At 32.5% G+C, this 23,970-nt stretch overlaps 1 protein-coding gene across 3 annotated transcripts in view; it reads left to right on the top strand.

Annotated features, from left to right (window-relative positions):
- The window catches only part of Far1 (fatty acyl-CoA reductase 1), a 58,748-nt gene extending 35,536 nt beyond the window's left edge, over positions 1-23,212 (top strand). Inside the window, exons 4-12 of one of the 3 annotated variants that reach the window (XM_046438143.2) lie at positions 1,177-1,356; positions 3,026-3,203; positions 4,134-4,178; positions 4,295-4,413; positions 5,171-5,238; positions 6,739-6,910; positions 14,770-14,899; positions 18,733-18,860; positions 20,368-23,212. In XM_046438143.2, the coding sequence (XP_046294099.1) occupies positions 1,177-1,356; positions 3,026-3,203; positions 4,134-4,178; positions 4,295-4,413; positions 5,171-5,238; positions 6,739-6,910; positions 14,770-14,899; positions 18,733-18,860; positions 20,368-20,530 (1,183 nt within the window). In that variant the 3' untranslated portion in view covers positions 20,531-23,212. Of the gene's footprint in view, positions 1-1,176; positions 1,357-3,025; positions 3,204-4,133; positions 4,179-4,294; positions 4,414-5,170; positions 5,239-6,738; positions 6,911-7,210; positions 7,383-14,769; positions 14,900-18,732; positions 18,861-20,367 lie in introns of all 3 variants that reach the window. The other 2 variants (XM_046438142.2, XM_058576879.1) reach the window with 2 other exon arrangements.
- Positions 23,213-23,970: the final 758 nt, after the last annotated feature.

Raw genomic sequence — 23,970 nt, 5'->3', positions numbered from 1 at the left:
AAGTGTTTATAAGCTGTGTTTGATTTCATTCTATATAGTCTAATAGATAGATTTCATTATTGTCATTTGTAGGTGAGGAAACTGAGCCTGACTTCTTGTATCTTAGCTGATAGGTAGGCCAAGTCAGAAATTGAACTCAAGTTCATAGCTTTGTTTTTAATCCTGCTTCATGTCTCAATGTATGCAATTTTGTATTATTCATACAGGTTTTTCATGTTTATGGCTTTTACATAATTATTTTAATGACTATTCTTTCTTTGTGATAAAAATACCTACTTTGTCAAACCATTCCATTCATTATGACTATTTTGGACCCTCTAGGCTTTTGTTATTAGTAGATGATGCTTCATTTATTGCTTTTCTACATATGTACTTTGCTTTTGTGGAATTATTTGCTTCACATCAACATACTTTATATATAAACAGATATAAAAAATTGTGGTATATATGTGTATTAAGAATTGTAATGCAAAAAAAAAAAACAGTACATAAATTGGTGTGAACATACTTTATATACAGAGGAAAAAATAAATAAATTCCAGGAAGGTAAAATGTAAGTCATTTTGGTTCTTATATATGCCTGTTTTAACAGTTTTATTTTAATACTCTTTATATTTTGTAAGTGGCCTTAAAAAACTTATATTATTTCTACAGAGAGAGAAATAAATGTATTCTTATTTGATTATATAATTTAATATTTCTAAGTTTTATTTGGCTGTTTTAGTTACTGATAATGCATTTTATAATTACTTAATCATCCTAATTTCTTCTCCTTTTGAAACATCCAAATGTGAAAGATTATACTTTTAGAAATTAGAATTCAAAAGAAGTCTAGAATGATTTCAAAACGTATACATAAAAGCTAAAGACTGAAATTATCTGATTTTATTTCTAGGTAATTACAGTTTTTAAAATTTGTACTTTAATTTATTAAATCCTATTTGTTTTATTTACTTATTTATCTTATAGTCAGAAAATTTCTTTTTAAACATAGCTGCTACAGTGAATGTACTTAATACTGAAGTAAAAATCAAAATCAGAGCAGAAGGGTAAATTGAAAAGAATCAGGAACCTGTTTCTGTCTCTCTCTGCCTTTCTAATGAGAAAAAGATGTTTTTAAACAGGTAAAATAAGTAACATAGGTTTCCAGGTTTTCATTGTCAGTTTCTTTTACAGAGATGCTGTGCAGTTAAATGTAATTGCTACACGACAGCTTATTCTCCTTGCACAACAAATGAAGAACCTGGAAGTGTTCATGCATGTGTCAACAGCATATGCCTACTGTAATCGAAAGCATATTGATGAAGTAGTCTATCCACCTCCTGTAGATCCCAAGAAGCTGATTGATTCTTTAGAGTATGTTTGTTTGAAATTGTATACATTGCTTTTATCTCAAAGCTTTATATCTGAGTTTGTCTATTTTTCCCTTTCCCCACCCCACATACATGCATACATTGATCTCTTTCTTAACAAATTATTGCATGTCTACTATGCTCTTTTTATTGTATAGATTTATGTCTGGGTGTTGCTGTGAAGTTAGTGTACGAATTTCACTTTTTACTAAGTGTAAATGATTAGAGAAAGACCTGAACAAACTAGGACACTAGGGGTTCAGTTTTCCAATTAATCAATTCTGGCAACCCAAAAGTCCCTGTGTAGACTAATGATTGCCTGCTCAGTAGCTAGGGTCTAGTTTATTCAAGGATTATCAACCCCCACCACAATGGAGTCTATCAATAGAGAGGTCTTTAATTATTAGGGAATGAGAGGAGTCATAGTCCTTTAATTCATATTCCAAGTGTCACTGGTTATCTTCCTGAGGACTAGGATCCCATCAGCAGTTTAGACTTGAATGATATTTGTGAGCATTTGATAAATGGGAATTAAATAAAGTATGCATCTACCATGGCCCAGTTCTCATTCCTTCAGCCAGTTTTCTTGTCAAGTGAAACAAACAGGTTCAGAGAGAAAAAAAAAATGGAAAGTGGATCACTTTTTCTTTTATAGGCTACAATAATAGAAATATTCCAGCATCTGTCATATCTTCACATGTACATCAATCTTCATTTAATGTCTCTATGGGCTTTTTTTTCTCTTATGTTCTCTGTCTCACCTTAGTCCCCTTTCTTCCCAAACATTCTATTGACTTTTGACACATTAATTACTATGCCCTGCTTTCTCCAAAGTAAGCATACAGGTCCATTTTGTAAAAAGGGTTTTTTTTTTGCTAATCATTATAAGGAACAGATAGATTATAATCCATTAAAAGAAGTTAGTAGTTATGAGAGGTTGCTATGATATCCATTAGGTAATTTCCTGACTTCTATTTTATGACTTACTTTTCAGTTGATTCCAGATATATACTTCATTTTCCTCACAGGTCAGTAGTTAGAAGCTGAATGTGGAAGTTAATGAAACATATTATTTTTTCACTTATTAGCATTGGCATGAGCAAACATCAAGAAACTGAGAAAGAGCTTGTAACTTAATTCTTTATTTTTTGCGATCTGTCATCTATCCCTTCCAGGTTTTTTTTTTTTTTTTAGAACTAGGAATTAAACCCAGCAGCACTTTTTCACTGAGCCACATTCCCAGCCCTTTAGTTTAGTTTTATATATATATAAATCTGAAAAGTTGGAGTTTATTTGGACTTTAGAAAAGAAGTATAATTTATGTGCTGTGTGATATGGAATTACCTCAGTTTGGTGTCAGGTAGCAGACACCTCTGGTTGAATACATATGAATTATGTAGCTATTTAAATTAAATAATATTTTTAAAAGACCATAAATGACTTCAGATTAGCTTTCGCTATCTGTTATGTGATTTTTGAAAGAACTCTTGGTTTTCAGACCCTTTTGGATATAGAAATTGCATATAAGGATTGTGGACTATACATGAATTTTAATGAAACCAAAACTTTTTCCTTTGTCTTTTGAATGTACAAAGTTGAGTTAAGTGATTTTTTTTTTAATTCAAAATTAAAATACCTGGAAATATTTTTGTATGCATTTTTTTTTTCACCAGGTGGATGGATGATGGACTAGTAAATGATATCACACCAAAACTGATAGGAGACAGACCTAATACTTACATATACACAAAAGCATTGGCAGAGTATGTTGTACAACAAGAAGGAGCAAAGCTAAATGTGGCGATTGTAAGGCCATCAATTGTTGGTGCCAGTTGGAAAGAACCTTTTCCAGTAAGTTGTTAGAAATCTTTTATAAATAATTAGAATTGAGAATTTTAAGTCATATTTGTGTAAAAGAAGTTTGATTTTAAGAATAGGTATTATTTACTGAACATGGCTTACTTTGGCAAAACTGTTTCCTTTTCCTAGGAAGAGATGGTATTTTGATTTCTAACATGAATATAGATATACGTAGAAATGTAGATCAACATTTTAAGAATCCTAGTTGAAAATTAAATCAAAAGCTATGGTATTATCTTGATTAAAGGAGATCATAATTTCATTTGTTTTTTATTACTAAAAAAAGACAGGCCTTCCAAGATGTAGTAGAACTCACTTCCTATATAGATCACAAAGTTAAGAAAGATACAAGAAATTTCTATGAGAACTTGCTGTTTAAAAAAAACAAGGTATTTTGATATTTGTAAATCTCTGGAATAAGAAAAAGCAGAAATATTAACCAGTAGGTAAATTGATTTTGGAAGAACCTAGATTTGTGCTAGTAGCAAGTAATAGCATGTCTTTTATTACTTTGTTAATCTCTTACTCTGTTTTGTTCAGTAAATTTGGGGAGTACTTGCCATTTTCCCTCAATCAGGATGCTGCATTAGTAAATAGCATATAATCAGGCTTAACTAGGCTTACTTTAATAAAAATAATTGACAGTATACACTCTACTTTATAAAATTTCCTTTGCAGAGAATTAATGGAACAGTATGTGACCCCTTAAAAATATTTTTATTTAATCATTTGCAATCCAGAAGAAGACTACTTCTATTTGGGACTGGGATCAATATTCTGGACTGTAATATAGATTTTTTAATTTTTGAAAGAAAATGACCTGTATACATTTGGAGTTGTAGATTTCAAATAACACATCTCTAGTTTCATAATATTTCTAAGCACTCCTTTCCTTTTTTTTCCTTTAATTTTTGGCAATAGGGATGGATTGATAACTTTAATGGACCAAGTGGACTTTTTATTGCGGTAAGTAAACTTTTTGATTTATTTAATATTCTGTGTATTTTTCTGTGAGTGTATTTTTTAAAATATATACACTTCAGCTTATATATCTTAAGGTTTTGTTTTTAATTTCAACAAAGGCAGGGAAAGGAATTCTCCGAACAATGCGTGCCTCCAACAATGCCCTTGCAGATCTTGTTCCTGTAGATGTAGTTGTCAACACAAGTCTTGCGGCAGCCTGGTATTCCGGAGTTAATAGGTATATGAGGTGACAATGTTGCTTATTAAATATATAGTAACTTAGAAGGGAAAACAGAGCTACTGACTAAAGTTAATTAATCCCTTAGTCCTGATATTGCCATAGCAATATATAGGCAGTGTTACAGTCAACTGTAAGGGTTGATATATCCCTAGCAACAACAAGTGGACTCATCAGTAGTAATGAAAAATCAATGTTAATTCTTCTGTGTACCTACAGAATATATAAATTTGTTAGGGATTTTAAAAAGAAAAGAGTCCTTCCCAAGGTTGTTTTTTTTTTTTTAATCCAAATGAAAATTTGATATAAATTTGCAATGTATAAAGAGTTGGAATTTGAGAGTGGTTTACATATATTAAACACGGTACAGTAGAGCAACTTTATTCAATCTGTGAGCATTCTTTTAAAAGATAACAAAATTTATAAGAAACGCTTAAGTTTAACTTTTTTTTCCTAACTTGAGTCTCTGAAAATTAGGAGATAGAAGAGCCGAGATTGTTACTTTTTTGGGTTTTTTTTGCTTTTGAAAACATACTCCCATTAATATAAGGAAGAAAAATGTAAAAAGAAAAGAAAATTATAATTCTGGGGGGAGAGGAAAGATAAAAGTAGTGTTGGTCATCAGACATTAAGAAAATCCTTAAGAATAATTTTTCATTTATTGTCCTTATAGATTTCTATTTTAATATCATGTAAGATTTAAATAGGTGGTTTAGCTTCTTTTTATGTTTCATTACTTTCATCTTTGTCTTTGCAGGCCAAGAAACATCATGGTGTATAATTGCACGACAGGCAGCACTAATCCTTTCCACTGGGGTGAAGTTGGTATGATTTTATCTGTGTTTTTGAATGTTAGAATATATCTTAACTTAAAATGTTCACTGAGTTTTTATTGTTAGAATACCCATGAGGCATTAAGGACATTGAGTTACCAATTTGTTCTTATTTTAATTGCCATTTTAGAAGTAATACCTACCAGTACTGCCTTGTGGTCCATCCTTAATAGTGTTTCGAAATGTAAAAATATCCTGCTGTATATTCCCATCCACCCTACCCTTGTCTGACCCTTGCTGTTCTTCTGTTGCCATCTGCAGCAACCTTTATAGATAACCTGTGGTACGGGAATAGTGCTTTTTTTCACTCTCCTGAGTACCCATAGTCTTGATGTTGCTGATCCATAGGCAGTATCACTCCTGCTTATAAGAACTAGTGTATTAAATGGCCCCCAGAGTAATAAATGAAAGATGTAGTAGGAATTAGGATACATTTTGCCAGAATATTTTCTACTAACATTTATTAATGTATTTAAATTCCCAGATCCACAGCAAATAGTGTGTATGATATGTTACTAGTTCTAAAATAGGAATAATATATAAAGCCTATTGAAATGGAATCATTTTAAAATTGTTGGTTGATGGTTTCAAATTTAAAGTAAAACATACTTACAGCATTGATTTAGTAATGGGTCTTATTTTACCATTGATTAATTTTTGTTACCCCTGCAAAGCAATTTTGATTTTTAAAGTATATCTTTCATGGCATTTGTCCTAGGGCTTTTCTCTGCCATTTTTATTTAAGTTTAAACATTGACTGTTAGTGTATATAAGAAAAAAAAAAGAAAAGAAATATAAGAAAAAAAATCAAGGATGATTTTTAAGTACTCTTCTTTGGAGAATATTGAAACACTTTACATAAGGATTTTTTAATAGTCTTCCATTGTGTTATAAAATTTAGTGAAAAGTCACATTGGCTCTTTTCTTTTTTTTAGTGAATATCTCAATATACATTTTCATTAAAGTCTTTAACATAGATGATACCAAGTTGATTGTGTTGACATTGAGTAACCTAAAAAAATTGCAGCAGAGGTTATTTTTGGGTCGTTTTAAACTTATTTGATGTATGTTAATTTGAACAACTTAATTATTCATAAGCAAAGGATGATGATTTTCCTTTTTTTTTTAAGTAAGTACAGTAATAAGAATCTGGAAAGAGGAACAGAAAGAAAGAAGCTATCGTGAGAGGTGAAATATAGAAAGTGACATTATAAACTGACATAGGTAAAACATTAAAAAGATCTTAAGAGTGAATTTTAGCAAAAATTCATTTATCTAATTAAAATTTATAAATAGTGGCAGTTTTTAAACCGCTCAAGTTTGGAAGTCTAATACCCATATTCTCTTAGCTACTATAGAGAGTAGAAAAATTTGTTTTTTAAATGAACGAACTCTGACATCTTTGGTAAAATATTGCATTGTAAAAACATTTTTTTTCAAAACTTCATTACATGGTTATTATCAAAGCTGTTACACAACTTTTCTTCCTCAGAATACCATGTAATTTCCACTTTCAAGAGGAATCCTCTCGAACAGGCCTTCAGACGGCCCAATGTAAATCTAACCTCCAATCACCTTTTATATCATTACTGGATTGCTGTAAGCCATAAGGCCCCAGCATTCCTGTATGATATCTACCTCAGGATGACTGGAAGAAGCCCAAGGTAATGGTGACTAGCTCTGTCTTATCTGTTCCTCTGACTGTTAAACAACCCATGCTTTACACTAAAATGCATATTAACTCTGTATCTGTTTAAGCTTATGATAAGGCTTAATGGCCTTTTGTGAATGAGAAGACTCTTGAATTTAAGGCTTTGTCAGAAAAACAAAGGTAGTGTTGTAAGTCACTCTAACTTATTTGGATGATAAATTATTGTTATGTGTTGAATTCTAAGTCTAACTTTAGGTATTTTTCTGAATAACAAATAATATTCAAAATGCTTTGACGCTTATTTTTCCTACAGGATATTATCTAAACCATTCCTTCAAGATGAATCCTTTAAACCAAGTATACAGGCACCCCAATGTTAAGTTCTATTCCAACAACCTATTGCTTCATTATTGGAAGGGTGTCAGACATACAGTACCTGCATTATTGCTCGATCTTGCACTCAGGTTGACAGGTCAGAAACCGTGGTAAGAAGAATAGCAGTAAATACACTATGTATTGGTAAGGTGGTGGAAGCTTGCTGGAGAGACAAAAAGTCGCTAGCATGAGCTTTACCTTTAGAATTACTAACCTGATTAATCACAATCACAATCAAGATGCTAGGACATTTTTTAGAAATGGGAGACATTTGGGGACACTAACTATCGATCTCATTTTATTGGGCCATTGATCCTCCAGAATCCCATAACAATAGGAAATGTCCTACATCAGGGTTGTCATTGTTATTATAAGCTGAAATTGAGCCCTTTCCTCTCCCCCTTAAAAACCTAGGGGTGAATTTTCACAGGAGATTAAGGGTAAGATGTTTTATTTTAAATGGATGGTACAGTTTTATATAAAAAATGTAAGATGATTCTAAAAATCTAATTACTTGAAATATCTCAGCTGTCCATTCAGCTTATAATATGGTAATTACAGTTTTTGACTAATTTTCCAGGTTGGGAATGATATGTAGTTTTTTAAAAAGTTAATAGCAAATGGAAAATTTTTTTTCCTCATAGTTGTAATAGCCTTTCTTCTCTCCTGTTTTCTTTTTTTTAAAATTTTTACTGAAACCCTACATTCAGTTCTGCTGTCATTACCACACAATTACAGTGAAATGTATCACAAAAATATTTACTTATTTTAACTACATTGGCATTACAGTGGAACCTTTGTTTAGAGAATAATTATGTATAAAGAAGATGCTGATTCCAGAACTTCCATCAGCTACTCAAGAAATAAAAGTGAGGTATCTGCTAGTTATAGTGTAAACTGTATCAGGATCTGAGTTAATTGTAGGGACTTTCTGTGGATTCACTTGTCCATGATGTTCATACATATGGACATATGTGAGAAGTGTCGAATAACTTTAAAGAAAATATTTTCAAGTTTTTATACAATGATCTTCAAAGTGGAGTATTTACCATTGACAGCATATTTTCATGGCTAAATAAGCAGGCAAAAATTAATGATGGCAGTACATGTTTTCTTTATATTAATTAAGTCATTACAGATTATGGCAGGAAAATCACAAATAGTTTAAAAAAAAGTAAAACAGGTTAAAATTTCACAGTGCCTCACACAGAGAAATAGGGCTTAGTAAACTTGAAGAATGAATAGCTCAAGTTTACTAAATGATTCAAAGTAGATGTTGCTATATAAGAAATCATCTGAAATTGAGAGACTTTTTAGACATTTACTTTTTTTTCAACTTATTATTTCTCTCAGAATTGGGAATTTGGGCAGGAAATGAGCTGGTTGGTGTTGGCTTAGGGACTTTCATGTGGTTGTGATCAGATGGAGCTGAAAAAGCTAAGTGTAATGGCGCACAGTGGAGCACCTAGGGACCAGGGGTCCCTTCCTATGGTATCAGAATCTCTCCACGTAGGCTCTTTGCAAGGCCTGATGGTAGCCTTTGGGGAATTAAATTCATATATGACAGCTAAAGGCTTTGAGGAGGTGGTATTTCAGTTAGAAAGGTGGAAGCTACATTGCCTTTTCTGTTTTACCTAAGGAAGTCATGCATTATCACTTTTGCCTCATTCTTTCAGGACATAAGAGAGTTAGATCTTCCTAGATTTAAGGTAAAGGGATATAGAGAATGGTTAAGATCATGCTGTAAATAAACAAATGAGATAAAAATTGAAGTCATTTTTGGAAAGGGCAGGTTGCTATAGTCAGCCTTTTGGCCAAAACAATTTTTATTCCTTCCACATGGAAAATAAAGTTGCTACTTTCCCCCAGGATCCCTGTGGCATCAGCTTGAAGCCAAGATTTTGTCATTTAAATCTGATACAGTTGTAGATCAGGCTCTTCAGGAGTGATATTGTAAATATAGCTCCTCAAGTATATTTCAAATGTTAATCTGAAAACCTGTGTACTCAAGTAAGTTACTAGCTACTCATATACCCACACCCAACATATGAAGAAGCAGCATTGGATAGTGATTTCAGGCAGTATTCTTCACAAAGAGAAAATAGGAAGTACACAGCCAGTTCTGAATTCCAGTCAGGAATTTGTTGATAGTTTCTTAGTTAGGGTTCACTTCTACTCTGGGACTTCCTGGAGGCTCTTGACTCTGCCCTCTTGAGTCATCCTTTTGCTACAAAAATGATCTATGTGTGAAAATGAATAGCCTACTTACCCTTCTTCTTGCCTATTAAAAAGTTAAGCATCCTGGGCAGGGGTGACACAGATGTGTCACAGAAACTGCTGTTTGAAAGGCAGGATTTAGGAAGGAAGTAATTCAGATCTAAAGTGTTAGATAGACACATAGCAACTTCCTAGGATACCTGTTTTCATCAGCTTTTTTCTTTGCTCTGGCTAAAAGACCTGACCAGCACAATTACAGAGGAGGAAAAGTTTATTTAAGGACTCACAGTTTGAGAGGTCTTAGTCCATAGAAGGCCAGCTTCATTCCTCAGGGCTTGAGGTGAGGCAGGGCATCATGGCGGGAGAATGTGGTGGAGGGAAGCAGCTCACATCGTGATCAAAAAGCAGAGAGAGACTCCAGTCACCAGATTTGAATATGTACCCCCAATGAACCACTTCCTCCAGGCACACCTTACCACTTTAGTTACACTCACTTAATCCCTCTCAGGGTATTAAATCACTGATGGGGTTAAGACTCTTAAAACCCAATTATTTCTCCTCTGAACCTTTTGCATCGTCTCTCACATGAACTTTTGGGGGACACCTCACACCCAAACCATAACAACATGCAAGATTGAGAAGAGCTTGTCTCAAAGTGATCAAACTTTTCTAAAAAGGGCCACGCAATAATTATTTTAGGCTTTGTAGGCCATGTGGTTTATGTTGATACTACTCAACTCTACTGTTAAAGAGTGAAAGCAGCCAGGCTCTGTGGCACATGCCTGTAATCCCAGTGGCTTGGGAAGCTGGGGCAGGAGGAGTGCAAATTCAAAGCCAGCCTCAGCAACTAAGTGAGGCTTTAAGTAATTTAGTGAGACCCTATAAAAAAAAAAAGGGCGGGGGGGGGAGGGCTGGGGATGTTTCTCAAGTGCTTAAGTTCCTCTGGATTCAATCCCTGGTACCAAAAATAATAAATAAATAAATAGAAGGAATAAAAGCAGCTATAGACGTATATAAATGAATGAACCTATATAAATGAATATTATTTACACAGGTAGTAGTCAGGATTTGGTGTGTAGGCCCTTGTTTACTGATCCTTGATACAGAGATGTCTTCATTTTGTATTCTGTCTGTCCCTTTTACATATAAACTAATGTGATTGTTTTAAAGATTGTGTGGGTTTTCAGTGTATCTGTTTTAAAGCAGTTCATTCCATTAGACCAAAACTATATTTTGAGATCACTTTGAGACAAACCCTTTTCAATCTGGGTCTCTTAGGAAGTTGCTATGGGACAATACCTTTAGATCTTACATCCTGCATTTCAAACAGCAAAGTTTCTGCACTACATGTCTTTAAGATCTAGAGTTCTTTTGTCTGAAAGATTCTTTGATCTATCTTAGGTTGTTTGAAAGTATTAAAGAATCTTACATTCTTAGCTTGGATGTGATCTATGCTCAAAAACCATTTCTTAAAGAATTCCTGACTGGTATTTTACATTATCTCCAAATATCATTCAAATAGTTTTTGTTTGTTTGTTGGTGGCACTGGAGATTGAACCCAGGGCCTTGTGATGCGAGGCAAGCTCTCTATCAACTGAGCTGTATCCTCAGTCCTCAAACAGTTCATAGTTTTTTTTAAAAAGTATATTTTCTTATCTTTATTTATTTATTTATTTATTTGTGGTGCTAAGGATCGAACCCAGTGCCTTGCACATGCTAGGCGAGCACTCTACCACTAAGCCACAACCCCAGCCCTCAGACAGTTCATTTGTAAAGATCATCTTTGTTCTCTTTCAGGAAGTCTTGACCGGATTAATTTTTATTAGGTATAGTTTCTGTTATCTTCCATATTATTACAGGTGACAATTTTGTGGGTTTTTTTTTTTTTTTTTTTTTTTTTTTTTTGTTGTTGTTCTTTTAGCTTCCAGTTTGTTTTTGGTGCTAGGGATTGAAACCAGGGCCTTGTACATGCGAAGCAAGCACTCTATCACCAAACTACAGTCCTGAACCCATTTTCCTCATTTTACGCCCTTACTAAGAGTCTCCTCAGAGCTCTTTAAAATCTTCTGCTAATATTCTTTCCTGATCCTTTCAGATTTCAGTAACTCTTCTCAAAGGCCTTACCAATTTTGTCTACCACCTGATTATAAAGCCAATATTGCATGATTTAGATTTTTAGAATAGTACCCTTCCCCAGCACTCCCAATAGTACTAAGTTACTGTCTTCTGTGCTGTATCATGCATCACAGCAAACTTAGTGTCTTAAAACAAGTTATTAGTCATAATTTCTGTGGATCAGGAATTAAAGACTTGGCCAGGTTCTAGCTCAGGATCTTTCAAATGATTGCATTCAGATAAGGACTAACACAGGTATACTGTGGAGAATGTGGTAAAGGGGATGAAGGGTGCAGAGCACCTGGGGTGGCCAGGCATCTTTCTCTCTTCATGTAGTTTGAGAGTCTCTCCATGTGGTTTCTACACATGGACTAGTTTGAGCTTCCTCGCAGCATGGCAGCCTCGGGGGGAGTTGGACAGCATACATGGTGACTGAAGGCTTCAAGGGTGAGTATTCCAGTGAGCAAGGCAGAAATCTTACCACCTTTTCTGACCTAGCCCCAGAAGTCACACAGTGTCACTTCTACTTCACTCTGTTTGTTATAAATTACCTTCCCTCTTGAGGGGAATATAGTCTGGGTGATATTATAGACGAGCAGGTAGGATGGGAGATAATAATGTGAGGCTAAGTATCAAAGCAGGAGTGATCACTGACTTCTGGGAATGTGTAGTCTAAAAGTAACAAAGGACATAAACGTTTTTTTATGTAGGCAGTTTTATAAAAGTTAAGTACTAAAGTCTTAAAATTTATATTGTTTAATTTATTCATATATTTACTTAGCCAAGGTACTGAGCTTTACACCTTGCCTGATTCTACATTAAACTCATGTCATTCATGGTATCCATTTTACTCATTTGCATTAACTTAAGTGTCAGCCAGATGAAAATCTGACTTGCTATTTATCTTGACGTAATTATAGTCTAACTCAGATATGCATCATGGATTCTTATAATGTGGGGACCAAGATGCATGGCATTATTGTATATAGAAGCAGTATAAATTATTTATTTTAGCTCTTGAAATTTTAACATTTCCTTAGTGTTAAAAACAGCATCTAGAACAAATGGCTTCATGGCTTTTGGTTATTTAGCTTAACTCTATGTAGCATAACTTCTCTGAATCTGATTTTTTTTCATCTGTGTGATTCTCAACTGGGGACATTTGACAATATTTAGAGCTATTTTTAGTTATCACAATGAGGGCGGGGTGGGGGGTGCTGCTGGCATCTAGTGGTAGAGCCATGGATGCTGCCAAGCATTTTACAGAACACAGAACAGTGACCTGCCACAAGCAGAGAATTATCTAACTCATTATTATAGCCAAGGTTGACAAGTGCTAGATTAGATATCATTAAGATTTTACACTACTTTACAGGACCGTGATTGACTATATTTTGAAGATTGCTATAATAAAGAATAAATATTCAGAATGTTCATCACTCGTCACAAACATTTTATTTGCTCTGTTATTTGTTTAATCAAAGAGTAATAGTGTAGAGTTTTAAGGGGTTTTGTTTAGTTTTTTTTTAATCCCCCATAGTATTCAATCCAGTATTCAATCCAATTTTATTGCCTGATAAATATTTTATAAATTTTCACTTATTATGACCTTTCATATCTCCCCCACCTTTTTTTCCCTGCAATTATTGTTGGAGTAGTTGAATCCTGGATTGATTTTTTTTTAGGGCACTTCATTCATTTGAATGAATCCGAAGATAAGAATAGGTGAGAATTATCACTGAAAAAGAAGTAAGGGAGAAAAACTTTTTAATAAAATATATGTTGGAAAAATATGTTAACTGTGTGTGTGTGTGTGTGTGTAGATTCAAGTATAGTATACTGGCTGTGATAGTATTGATTTAGTTTTATATATATATATATATATATATTTTTTTTTTTTTTTAATTGCCTAACCTCTTCTAAAGGCAATATGTCTTTTGTCTCCACCCCAAATACTTTCTATCTATGTGAACTATTTCTGTCCAAATACAGCTTTTGATGTTTTATTTTTTTTGGTTTTTAACAAATGTGTTATTTTATAATTACGTTATTGGATAAAATAGTTTTTCTTTACATGGTCCATATTGCCTCATTTTCCTGTATTCTGGATTCAAGGTTTCTTTCTAAATGTATTGAATATGTTACCAAAATTACTTAGATAGTGATACTGTTTTGATTTTCTTCCCCATTTCTGATATTCCAGTTTTCTTCCATATCCCCAGTTTCTAAAGCTCTAATTTGGGAACTTTCTAAACTACATATAATGCTAATCCTTATTCTGGGAACATAAATGGACTTCTTTCAAAGTTGTTTTCAATAAATTATTTCTCAATAAATTTATTTTCTGTCTTCAGAAGTTGGGATTTTTTTGGTGTTATTTTATTTCAAAAAGTTCTTTCTTCCTTTTGGGTAATTATTGTTTTATAGTTGTTACTGCTCAGATTAGTGTTATGATATCAATGACTAACAGTGAGCAATAATAAATAACAGATACAATGATTAAGACCTTTGTCCTTTTTAAAGAAACAAAAAGGTTTATACTCCCTTATTTTTATACAAAGGGACATTGGTGGGGTCATGGGGAGATGATATATTCATCTATTTCAGAAAGTTTCAGCATGAGTCATTGATTTCATAGCACATTCAGCTGATCAAGATTGGAGCCCAGTCAGTATTAAAGCGGAAGTTTTTGTGTGAATATTTCTGCATACTTTGCCTCAGTGATGCTAAAGAATTGGAATCATAACAGTATATTATAAATTCATAGGGAATCTTAGGAAATGCATCTGAAAAGTGTAGTTTAAGAAAAAAAAGCAAGAGGAAATTGATTGGATCCATTTATTTGCTTTAATATTTTATATAGAAAATTTGACCTTAAAGGTGTACTGCACAGCCATTAAGAAATAATTATGTATATCAGCAGAATTCTATTTAAGCAATGCTAAATTTATTTGTTGCTATTTCCAAAGAAAATTTTTTTCATTTTGGATTTGCAAAATGTATTCCCAAGATGCAGAAATGTTCTTATTCCCTGCTGGTTTGATACACTTGTTGAATTACATATTAAAATTATACTTTAATGTTAATATATTGGGGAAACTGGTACCCTGGGATTTTTCCTAATCTAGGCAGTATATGAATCTGTCAATTTTTCTTATAATACAGGATGATGAAAACAATAACTCGTCTTCACAAAGCTATGGTGTTCCTCGAATATTTCACAAGTAATTCTTGGGTGTGGAATACTGACAATGTCAATATGTTAATGAATCAACTAAACCCAGAAGATAAAAAGGCAAGTGTTTTCTGTTTTATAAGTAAGTAGCATAACAGAAAACTATTAAGCAACCTGAGAAATAGATATTTTCCACAACATTATACAAACTTAAAATGCTTTTATTGTGGTTAGCACCTGCAAACCATGTATACGTTTGTACATTACTTTAGTTCTCCAGGTAAGCTCCACAATTAGAAAATGTTTAGTTCATTTAGTTTTAGCTTTAACTATGTTTATCAATGTTTTTCTCAAATATTTTCTTTCTGTCTGAAATATATTTAGAATACCAGAATATAGTTTAGTTAGGGGATTGTTAGTATTGAACTCTTAGCTCACTATTAGGTTTTATAACATGACCTTGGTGCACATTAAAGGTAACTTACTCTTTATATTCTGTCAATATTGTTGCTATTGAAAAGTCAGGAATTTGCTCTTCCTTTATAAGAGAGCTGTCATTTCTGGCTCATGTTCAGCTTTTCCTTTTATATTTGATGTTCTGCAGTTTCTCTATGAATGTCTGGTTGCTTTGGTTGGGCTTCCTGAATCTGAAGATGGTATCTTTTAGCAATGTTGGTAAAACACATAGCAGCAATTTCTTGAAATATGCATTCAAATACCACCATTCTCTTATCTTTTTCCATAGTTCCTATTATATGTTAGGTCATTCTGCCTTCAGATCTTTAAGTGTATGTCACATTTTTTTTCTGGTCTGAAATCTAAATTATTTATTTAAATTCTGTGGCAATCACAGCTGAGTTTAAACCATCTACTTGAATTTTGGGTTTCAGTTCTTATATTTCCATTTTTAACAAGTTCATCGTACTTTTTAATCTTACAGATATTTCTTAAATAGCCTATAGTATTTTTTTTTTCTTGGAACATGTTAAAAATAATTTTTAAAAAATTTTCTACCTGATAATTCAAACCTAAAGGATGGATCGTGTCTATTCTGCTACTGTTGTTTGAGCTGAGTCTCACTCATGGCACCTTGTTTCTTTGTTTTTTTATTGTTATATGTTTTCCTGTAAATTCATATTTCTTGAGAATTTATTTTGGAATTTTTTGAAGGTATAGATTGCACCTGCAGTGTCTAATGAGAATTATTTGCCTTTGCAAATAAATTTTGCACTAGCCTAGTATCTATCAGCACTAACTAGTTTGGCAGCATTAACAAGCCAGGGCCACTGAGAAGTACCTGATTAGGTTCTAGCGTAACTCAATTATTACCTCCTATCTTTTCCAAAAGGTAATAATTGTCTTGGATCCTAATACTAAATGTTAGTTTTACCCATTTTTTGACTTTACACAAATGGTATCTGTCATCCAGTATTTTTTTCATGCTTCTTTTGATAGACATTTATTTTCAGTTTTGGGTTATAAACATAAGCACACATTTGTGTAAAGTGTGTATATACTCTGGGTCATTATGTGGTGGGTCATAAGGCATTTGTATATTCAATTTAGTAGATAAGGCCATTGTAAGTGCTAATGTATAACTCCTGTCAATCCCATACTACTTTAGTGTATAGTGGTATCTCTATGATTTTAGTATGCATTTTCTACTACATAAAAAAATGCTTATGTAAAAATAGTGGGCGGGGGGAGCCAATAATCATGTTGAAAATGGGCTAGAGAAAAACAATTACAGAAGATGAGTGTTAACCATTTGAAAAGATAACGTTACACTCAATCGAGGAAATTAAATTAAAACTAGACTAAGTTTTTATTTATTACTTAGCAGATTTACAAAAAATACAGACTTTAACAGCATAGTCTGAAGAGGCCCTAGGCAAATGGACATCCTCATACATTACTAGTAGAAATGTATGGCATGTCTTTCTTTATTCTTTTATGTTCAACCAGTTTGTATCCTCTTTTAAAAGTTTTTTTTTTTTTAATAAGTAGCTTATAGTTAGAGTTTTTTGGTTTTTTTTTCCCAGCCTCATATTTTTATATATCTATATTTTTTAGTTGTCAGTGGACCTTTATTTTTTTTTATTTATGTTAAGCATTGAACCCAGGGCCTCACACGTGCTGGACAAGCATTCTACCACTGAGCCATAACCCCAGCCCTCCAGTCTCTTTTTTGACACTTTTTTGGAGAACTTAGTCCAAAACATAATTCCTGATAATTTTCTATTTAAGTATTTCAGTACATTTTATGTGTCCTACTCGTTCTAAGTTCTTTTTTTTCTATTTGCTTTTTTTAGGTGATATTTTTTTCCACTATTTCATGTTTTCCGGTCTAAGTTTCATAGAATACATTCTTTTTCAATTGTTTTAGTAGGTTACTCTAGAGATTATAATATCTTTTCTTAGTTTAGCAAGAGCTACTATAAAATTTACATTTTCTCTGATAATAACCAATGCCTTTCTGCTATTGTTATTACATAACTTAATTTTATGTTAAGCCTCACAGGTTATTTTTGTTAAAGTCTGTCTGTGCTGCTCTAGAAGAATACCAGAGGAGGGTAATTTATCATAAACAGAAGTTTGTTTATAGTTCTAAAGGCTGGGAATTCTTGAGATCAAGGGGCTTAGTATCTGGTGAAGACCTAATTCACCAATGATGGAAGGAGAAAGAGAGGGCAAGCATTCAAATTTTCTGCCTCAAGTCCTTTTATCATCAGTATTAATCTGTTTGTGAGGGTAGGACCTTCATAATTTAATCACCTTGTACTAAGCCCCACCTGCCAACACTATTGCATTGGGGATTAAATTTCTACCATGTGCTTTTAGAGGGACATATTCAAATTGTAGCACAGTCTATGCAGTAACTATTTATATGATTTACCAGCATAATTGAAATTAATTAAATGAAATAATTGAAATGAAGATCCTTTTATTGATCTTCATTTCTTCCATCTCCAGACTTTGTAGGCTCAATCTGGAATTTTTCTGCCCTGAATAATCCTCTTTAGTGTAGTTACTTCACTGTGGGTACACTCATGTCATATTGTTACAGTTTTTATTCTTCAGGAAACATCTTTATTTCACCTTTGTTTTTCAAGGATATTTCCACGGGTGTAGGATTTTATGTTAGCAATACCTTTCTTTTATACTTGGAAAACATCTCACAGTCTTTGACTTACATTGGTTTTGGTGAGAAGTTATCCAGTAGTCATCTATCTGTCCTTTTTTGATTTATTTTCTGGTGCCTAGATGTGTAGATATATTTCTGTTCCATTTTTTTTTTTTCTTTCTTCCTGTGGGACAATCTCACACCCACGCCCATACCCATCTTTATACCCATCTCCTTTGTTAAGTCTCCCATCTTAGTGCAATATTTCTGTATTTTCATATTTTACTAATTAATTTATAGTAGCATTTCAAATGCCCCTCCCCAACTTACCCATTTTTAGGTAAGTGATGGTGTAAAGTGAATAATCTCCTTGTCACTCCAAATAAATTATTCCACTGAATGCTAGGAGAACTGAGCAATAGACAACTCTCTTATTTTGCTAAGAAATAGTATTTCTGTAAAGATTATTTTTCTGGATTTATCTATCCTTTTCATCAAATGGTCTAGTAACTGTTATCTATAGTTCTAAGCCAGCTTTTGTAACATGTTTTGTTTTTTTCCCTCCTAAAGTCAAAAGTATTCTCTAGGAAAATTAATCTGTGTGGTACACAAGGAACAATAGGAAGAAAAGAGAGGATGCAGATATAAAAGAACTAGAAATAAAATAGGAATATAAAGAAATATACTTAGACAATATAAAAAATTAATACTATGTTATAATATTTTGTTACCTTGTTATTTGGAATTGCCTTTTAGAAAAAGTGAATTTTGACAAGTTGTAGAAAAATTCCTCAGGAAAATATTTAACTTTTTGTTGTTGTTAATGTAGACCTTCAATATTGATGTACGGCAATTACATTGGGCAGAATATATAGAAAACTATTGCATGGGAACTAAGAAATATGTATTGAATGAAGAAATGTCTGGCCTGCCTGCAGCTAGAAAACATTTGAACAAGTAAGTTTTACATTGGTTTGATTGCATCTTGTCTACCTTATGAAATATTACACAACTGTTTTGGTAAATTGGTATATCTAAAATACATTACAAATCTTTTATATTTAGGAAAAGTACTTACCTTTGGGTTGGAACTAATGGCAGTTGATTTGGCATAAAACTATTGAAAACTATCGTCTTCCTCAATGTATATATTCCTTAGTATGAAGTTGGGGTGAAATTTAGTTTTTAAAATCACCACTGTCTTCTCTTATGTTGCTATTGAAGAAGTAAAGATATTAGCAGAAAATAAAAATATATTTTTATTAAATATTTAAAGATTAATATTTGGAAATTAAATATTTAAAGATTTTTTTTAACCCTACTCAAATAATCTCTATAAGAGAAGAGATATAGCAATACATCATTCAGCACAGAATTTTATCTTTGTAAAATAGTTATAATTTTCTTAGTCTCTTTATAAAAGTATACATGCTGATTAAAAATAAACTCAAAAAACAGAAGAATCAAAATCACTGGTAATTCACCATTCAGAGATGCAGATAATTTTAATGATCATTTCTTTTGTTTGTAGTATCTTTTTTGTTATCTTGGTAATATTTTCAAGACTTTGACATTACTGTACTTTTGATGCCTCATAACTCTATGCGGCTTTTTGCAGAGCAGCTAGTTGTGTGGATGAGAAAACTTGAGACTTAGGAAAGTTTTTATAGCAAAGCAAACTGCAATATTGATCTTTAACTTCTTATTCAAAGCTCTTTTCTCTGCACTGTTGTTCCCATATTGCAGTTCTATCTTGTAATACATGCTGAAAGCAATGAAATTTATGTAACATGAACACATACCTAAAGGTTTGTATTCCTTTCAAACACCATTAGAAACCATCAGAAATGTTTTGAAACATGAGCAAGGTAATATGACTGGTATTTGAGAATAGGAAGATCATCCTTTTTAGAGTTAATGCCATATTTTACTCTTGGATAAGAACTTGTCAGTTGACCATTGACTGTGATTGTCAGCTTTGAATGAAGGAGTAAGTTTACTTGCCTTAAAACTTGAAAGCAACTAAAAATGTCAAAAATGCTTATTGTATTTTGTCTGTACTATAATGTATATAATGAACAAACCTTTTTAGATCTGTTAGGAAGCTCCAGAATTTCAAGGTATGTATCTGTTTTACCTACAGATATATTATTCATGCCTAGGACAATACTGGGCACACAGGGATGCTCAGTAATATTCATCGAATAAGTTTATATTCTAAATACACTATTATGAAAACTCTTTGCTGTATTCCTATTTGATTGAGGTAGTACTTTGATGTATTACTGTGCAGGTTATTAATAGTCAAGTTAGTTTGAATTCCACTTTCTAACTTGAGGATGTCTACTCTGTGTGTGTGTGTGTGTTATGTGTGTAGTGGGATGGGTACTGCAGATTGAGCCCAGGGGTGCTCTGTTTTATTGTAGAAAATATTGTCTAGCATATCTCTCCATTTGCTTTTCAGGTTACGGAACATACGGTATGGTTTCAATACTATCCTTGTGATCCTGATCTGGCGCATTTTTATTGCAAGATCACAAATGGCAAGAAACATCTGGTACTTTGTAGTTAGCCTGTGTTACAAGTTTCTGTCATACTTTCGAGCATCCAGTACTATGAGATACTGAAGACCAAGAATTTAGCTTTAGAACATCTATGCATATGGTGGTCTAAAAATGCACAAAATGTAAAATGTACTTAAAGTCATCTCACTTTTTGTCAAACATTAAACCATCTTAGATTGGAATGTGGAGTAAAGTATGGTACATTTTATGTAACATTTAATGTTTATGCTCATAAAACCTAGTGAACACACTGTGGTATGCCAGCTCAAATCTGTAATAGCCACCAAAACCATAACTAAACGTTTTGATCCCTGGAAAGAAAGGGATAGGGTGAGGGCAAGAGTAGGAAATAGGAACCCTGACCAGTATAACTGTGCAATTTTTGGGACATATTAATTAAAATATGCCTTAACATAATTTCTACTATTTAGTGCAATGGGTAGCATTTATTTGGATAGGAATACTAGCTAAGTTGGTAGATGTCTGATTCTTTAATGTTCAATTTTTTTTTTCATCAATTGAAGTGGGTTTGAGTCTTGTTAAGACTATAACCAAACTATTTTCACTTCATCCTATAAGTTATTGAGTGATATCAAACATGAAAACGTGTTCCAGTTTTCTTTTTCTGATTAAATGTCCAGTGCATATCATTTTTCTATAAGTAATCAGTTGCTTTATAATGAGAAGGCTATATATTATTCTAAAAACCCGCTGGATCTAAATGGGTTTGAAAATCCGTATCAATATATGGTGTGTGTTTTTAAAGGACAACAAAAACAAATTCATTGAAACTATATCAAAAAGAATAGGAGTACTTTTTTCTTGTCCACATTTCAGTCAAATAAAAATCAATCCTGTGAGATTGTGTTTATATATTGAAGCAAGAGGATTTTTTAGGACTTTATTGGAGGTGGGTGTAGGGAAGGATTCACCATACTTGGGCTCTCCTTCCTTTATACATTATATCATAGGACTTTTAAAAGGCTTGTACTGCTTTTCAAATGAGATCTGAAAGTGCATTATTATGGAAGAATGTATTTGCAGCTACTAATAACATCAAGAAAATGTCCTTGTGTGTAAGTAAACACATTAATTTTGACCTTGAAAGCTGAATTCCTTAAAGAAAATAATACAAAATGTGTATAAAATTAAATAAAGGACTTTATTTACATACCATATAAAGTAGCAAACTGTTGAATGAGTTTGAAGATATCATTTATTTTTTCTGCATGTGGTTTTAGCTTTAGAAAGAAATGCATTATAGAACCAAGTAATAGCAAGAAAATTGATGTATATTTTAATGATACATTATAATTCCCTTTAAATTGCAATAGTAGTTTACTATTTTAACATATATTTGGTTTAACAGATTGTTCAGCATTATACTGTTCTAATTAAGCTGATCAAGTTGTATTATATTTAAATCATCAGCAATGTATCGTGAATATGTTTAAAGGGTTCAGTTCACAGTACAAAGTTACATGTAACTTCTCAATTTCCTTTGTCAATTTAAATGCAATGTATAAAAAGTTTATTTTGATATTGTGGAAAAACTAAATGTAAAAGAAATCACCTTCTTCCATGCAGGTGTATAATCTTGAAAAAGAAAAATGCTTCCATGTTGAAGCCAGATTTTCTGTAGTAAAACTTTTAAACATTATTTTAAAAGAAATATGTATGTAAATAGCTATATATTCTTTGGAATGATACTAAAGTCTTTGGTCAAGGACCATACCTTGTATAAGGTGTGAGAGACCATGACAGTGTGAAAATGGAATAAATAATGATGCCTTGGATTTAAGGTGGCCCATATATTTACATTAAGTACTTCATCTCTCCAAATATATTTCCATAACATGTTGAAAACATGCTAACATTTGTACGACTTTTGTAATTCTGCCAGAGATACCTAGAATCAGATGAATTTTCTTTGTGTCTTAACAAGAGGATCAGGTGCAACTTGGGCAGGCCTGTGAAGTGCTTTGGGAGTATTTTGTCTTCTGAACTGTTTTACTGTTCTTATAATTTAAGTTAAATACGAATTGGGAGGGTGCTGAGGCTACTGTATTAATTTTTGTGTTTAGAATTGTGTCAAAAGAAGGGTAATGGGTAAATTAAGTATGTCATCCTAGGACTTAAAATTCTAAAGTTAGTATAAAGAGTGTATAGATTGTTAATCCTCACCAACTAGATTTTGGATTTAAGTCAGATTCAAAGATTTTGGAAATCTGTTCTCTGTATCGTTTCATAGACAAGGTTTTTAGTTCTGTGTGTATGTTTCTCACAAACTCATTTAACAAGACAGTTTATAAAATAGATTCATTTCATTTAGTTCATTTGATAAAACTGTATTCTAAAACATTTTAGATATTTCCCATTTTTCACTCTTAATTGGGACATGTGTGTTAAATTGTGATGTCATTAAGAGTTTATTTAATTTTGATCTGGCAACACTATATGTCTTACAGCTCAGTGCAGAGAAACATGGCAATATGTTGTTCTTTGACCTAAGGATGGCATAGAATGAAGATTCTTTGTATTTGTATAATAAAGCTTGGAAGTGGGGGGGAAAACTCACTTCTCCCCTTTCTTTGTGTTTGTCTGCAGGAACTGATTCAGGATTTTTTGGTTTGTATTTTTTGTTTTAATTGTAAACAGATAATCTTTTATAAGCAGTAAATAGAAGCATTATTGGGTGCCTTTGTTTGTAAACCAAAAAGTAATAAATGAATCCCTCTATTTCCATTATAGTTTTTATTGTATTTTTATGTTCTGAAAATTATATGAGATAATGTGGTTAGGATTACAGGAAGCAGTTCTTAACACCCCTTGTCTTCTTTAGGTGTCCTTATTAATTCTTATATCCCAATATTATTTAAGTCTGAGTTGCTCACACAGTATTTTAGGGAAATAATATATGCCAAGTGAATGCTTTTTTGTTAAAGTATTATTTTTGTGAATTAGCTAGAATGAGCTTGTTTTTCTAAAAACAGAACCAGGAGACCACCAGGGTGTCATTAGACTCCAGCTACTTTGTTTCATATTGAATCCTGTTAGTTTGGGTACATTAGTAATTTATCTGACTCCATATAAGGAATTACTCATTAGTGATACAGATTGAACCTTTTGGGGGTGAGAAGGGCAGAGTATATCAGGCTGAGGTACAGCTGAATGTACATTGGCCTTCTAAGCATGTGCTTGTAGGCTGACTCCCAACCGTGACTTGAAACCATTCTCATTAATTTGCTCTGCTTTGAGGAAAACTTTCTCTTTGCAAGAGAAAGGAACACATGCTGTGAAATTTGATCCATAAATGAGTTTAAATTAACATCATGTGATAGAAGATATATGAAATATTTTTTAATTAATATTTTTGTCTTGAAGTAATTTTCCAGTGATAGAATGAATTTGTCTTAGCATCTCTGCTACCCCTAAGATTCCTAAACAAATCATCTTTTTGTCAATTGAATACCATTGTGCAAAATTGTCAAATAATTCTTTTG

The sequence above is a fragment of the Marmota monax genome, unplaced genomic scaffold (assembly GCF_021218885.2).
Source record: "Marmota monax isolate L192 unplaced genomic scaffold, Marmota_monax_Labrador192_F-V1.1 WCK01_AAM20220418_F8-fsc00061, whole genome shotgun sequence".
Lineage (NCBI taxonomy): Eukaryota > Metazoa > Chordata > Mammalia > Rodentia > Sciuridae > Marmota > Marmota monax.
Note: the sequence above shows the minus strand (reverse complement) of the source record. Positions and strands in the feature narration are given on the sequence as shown.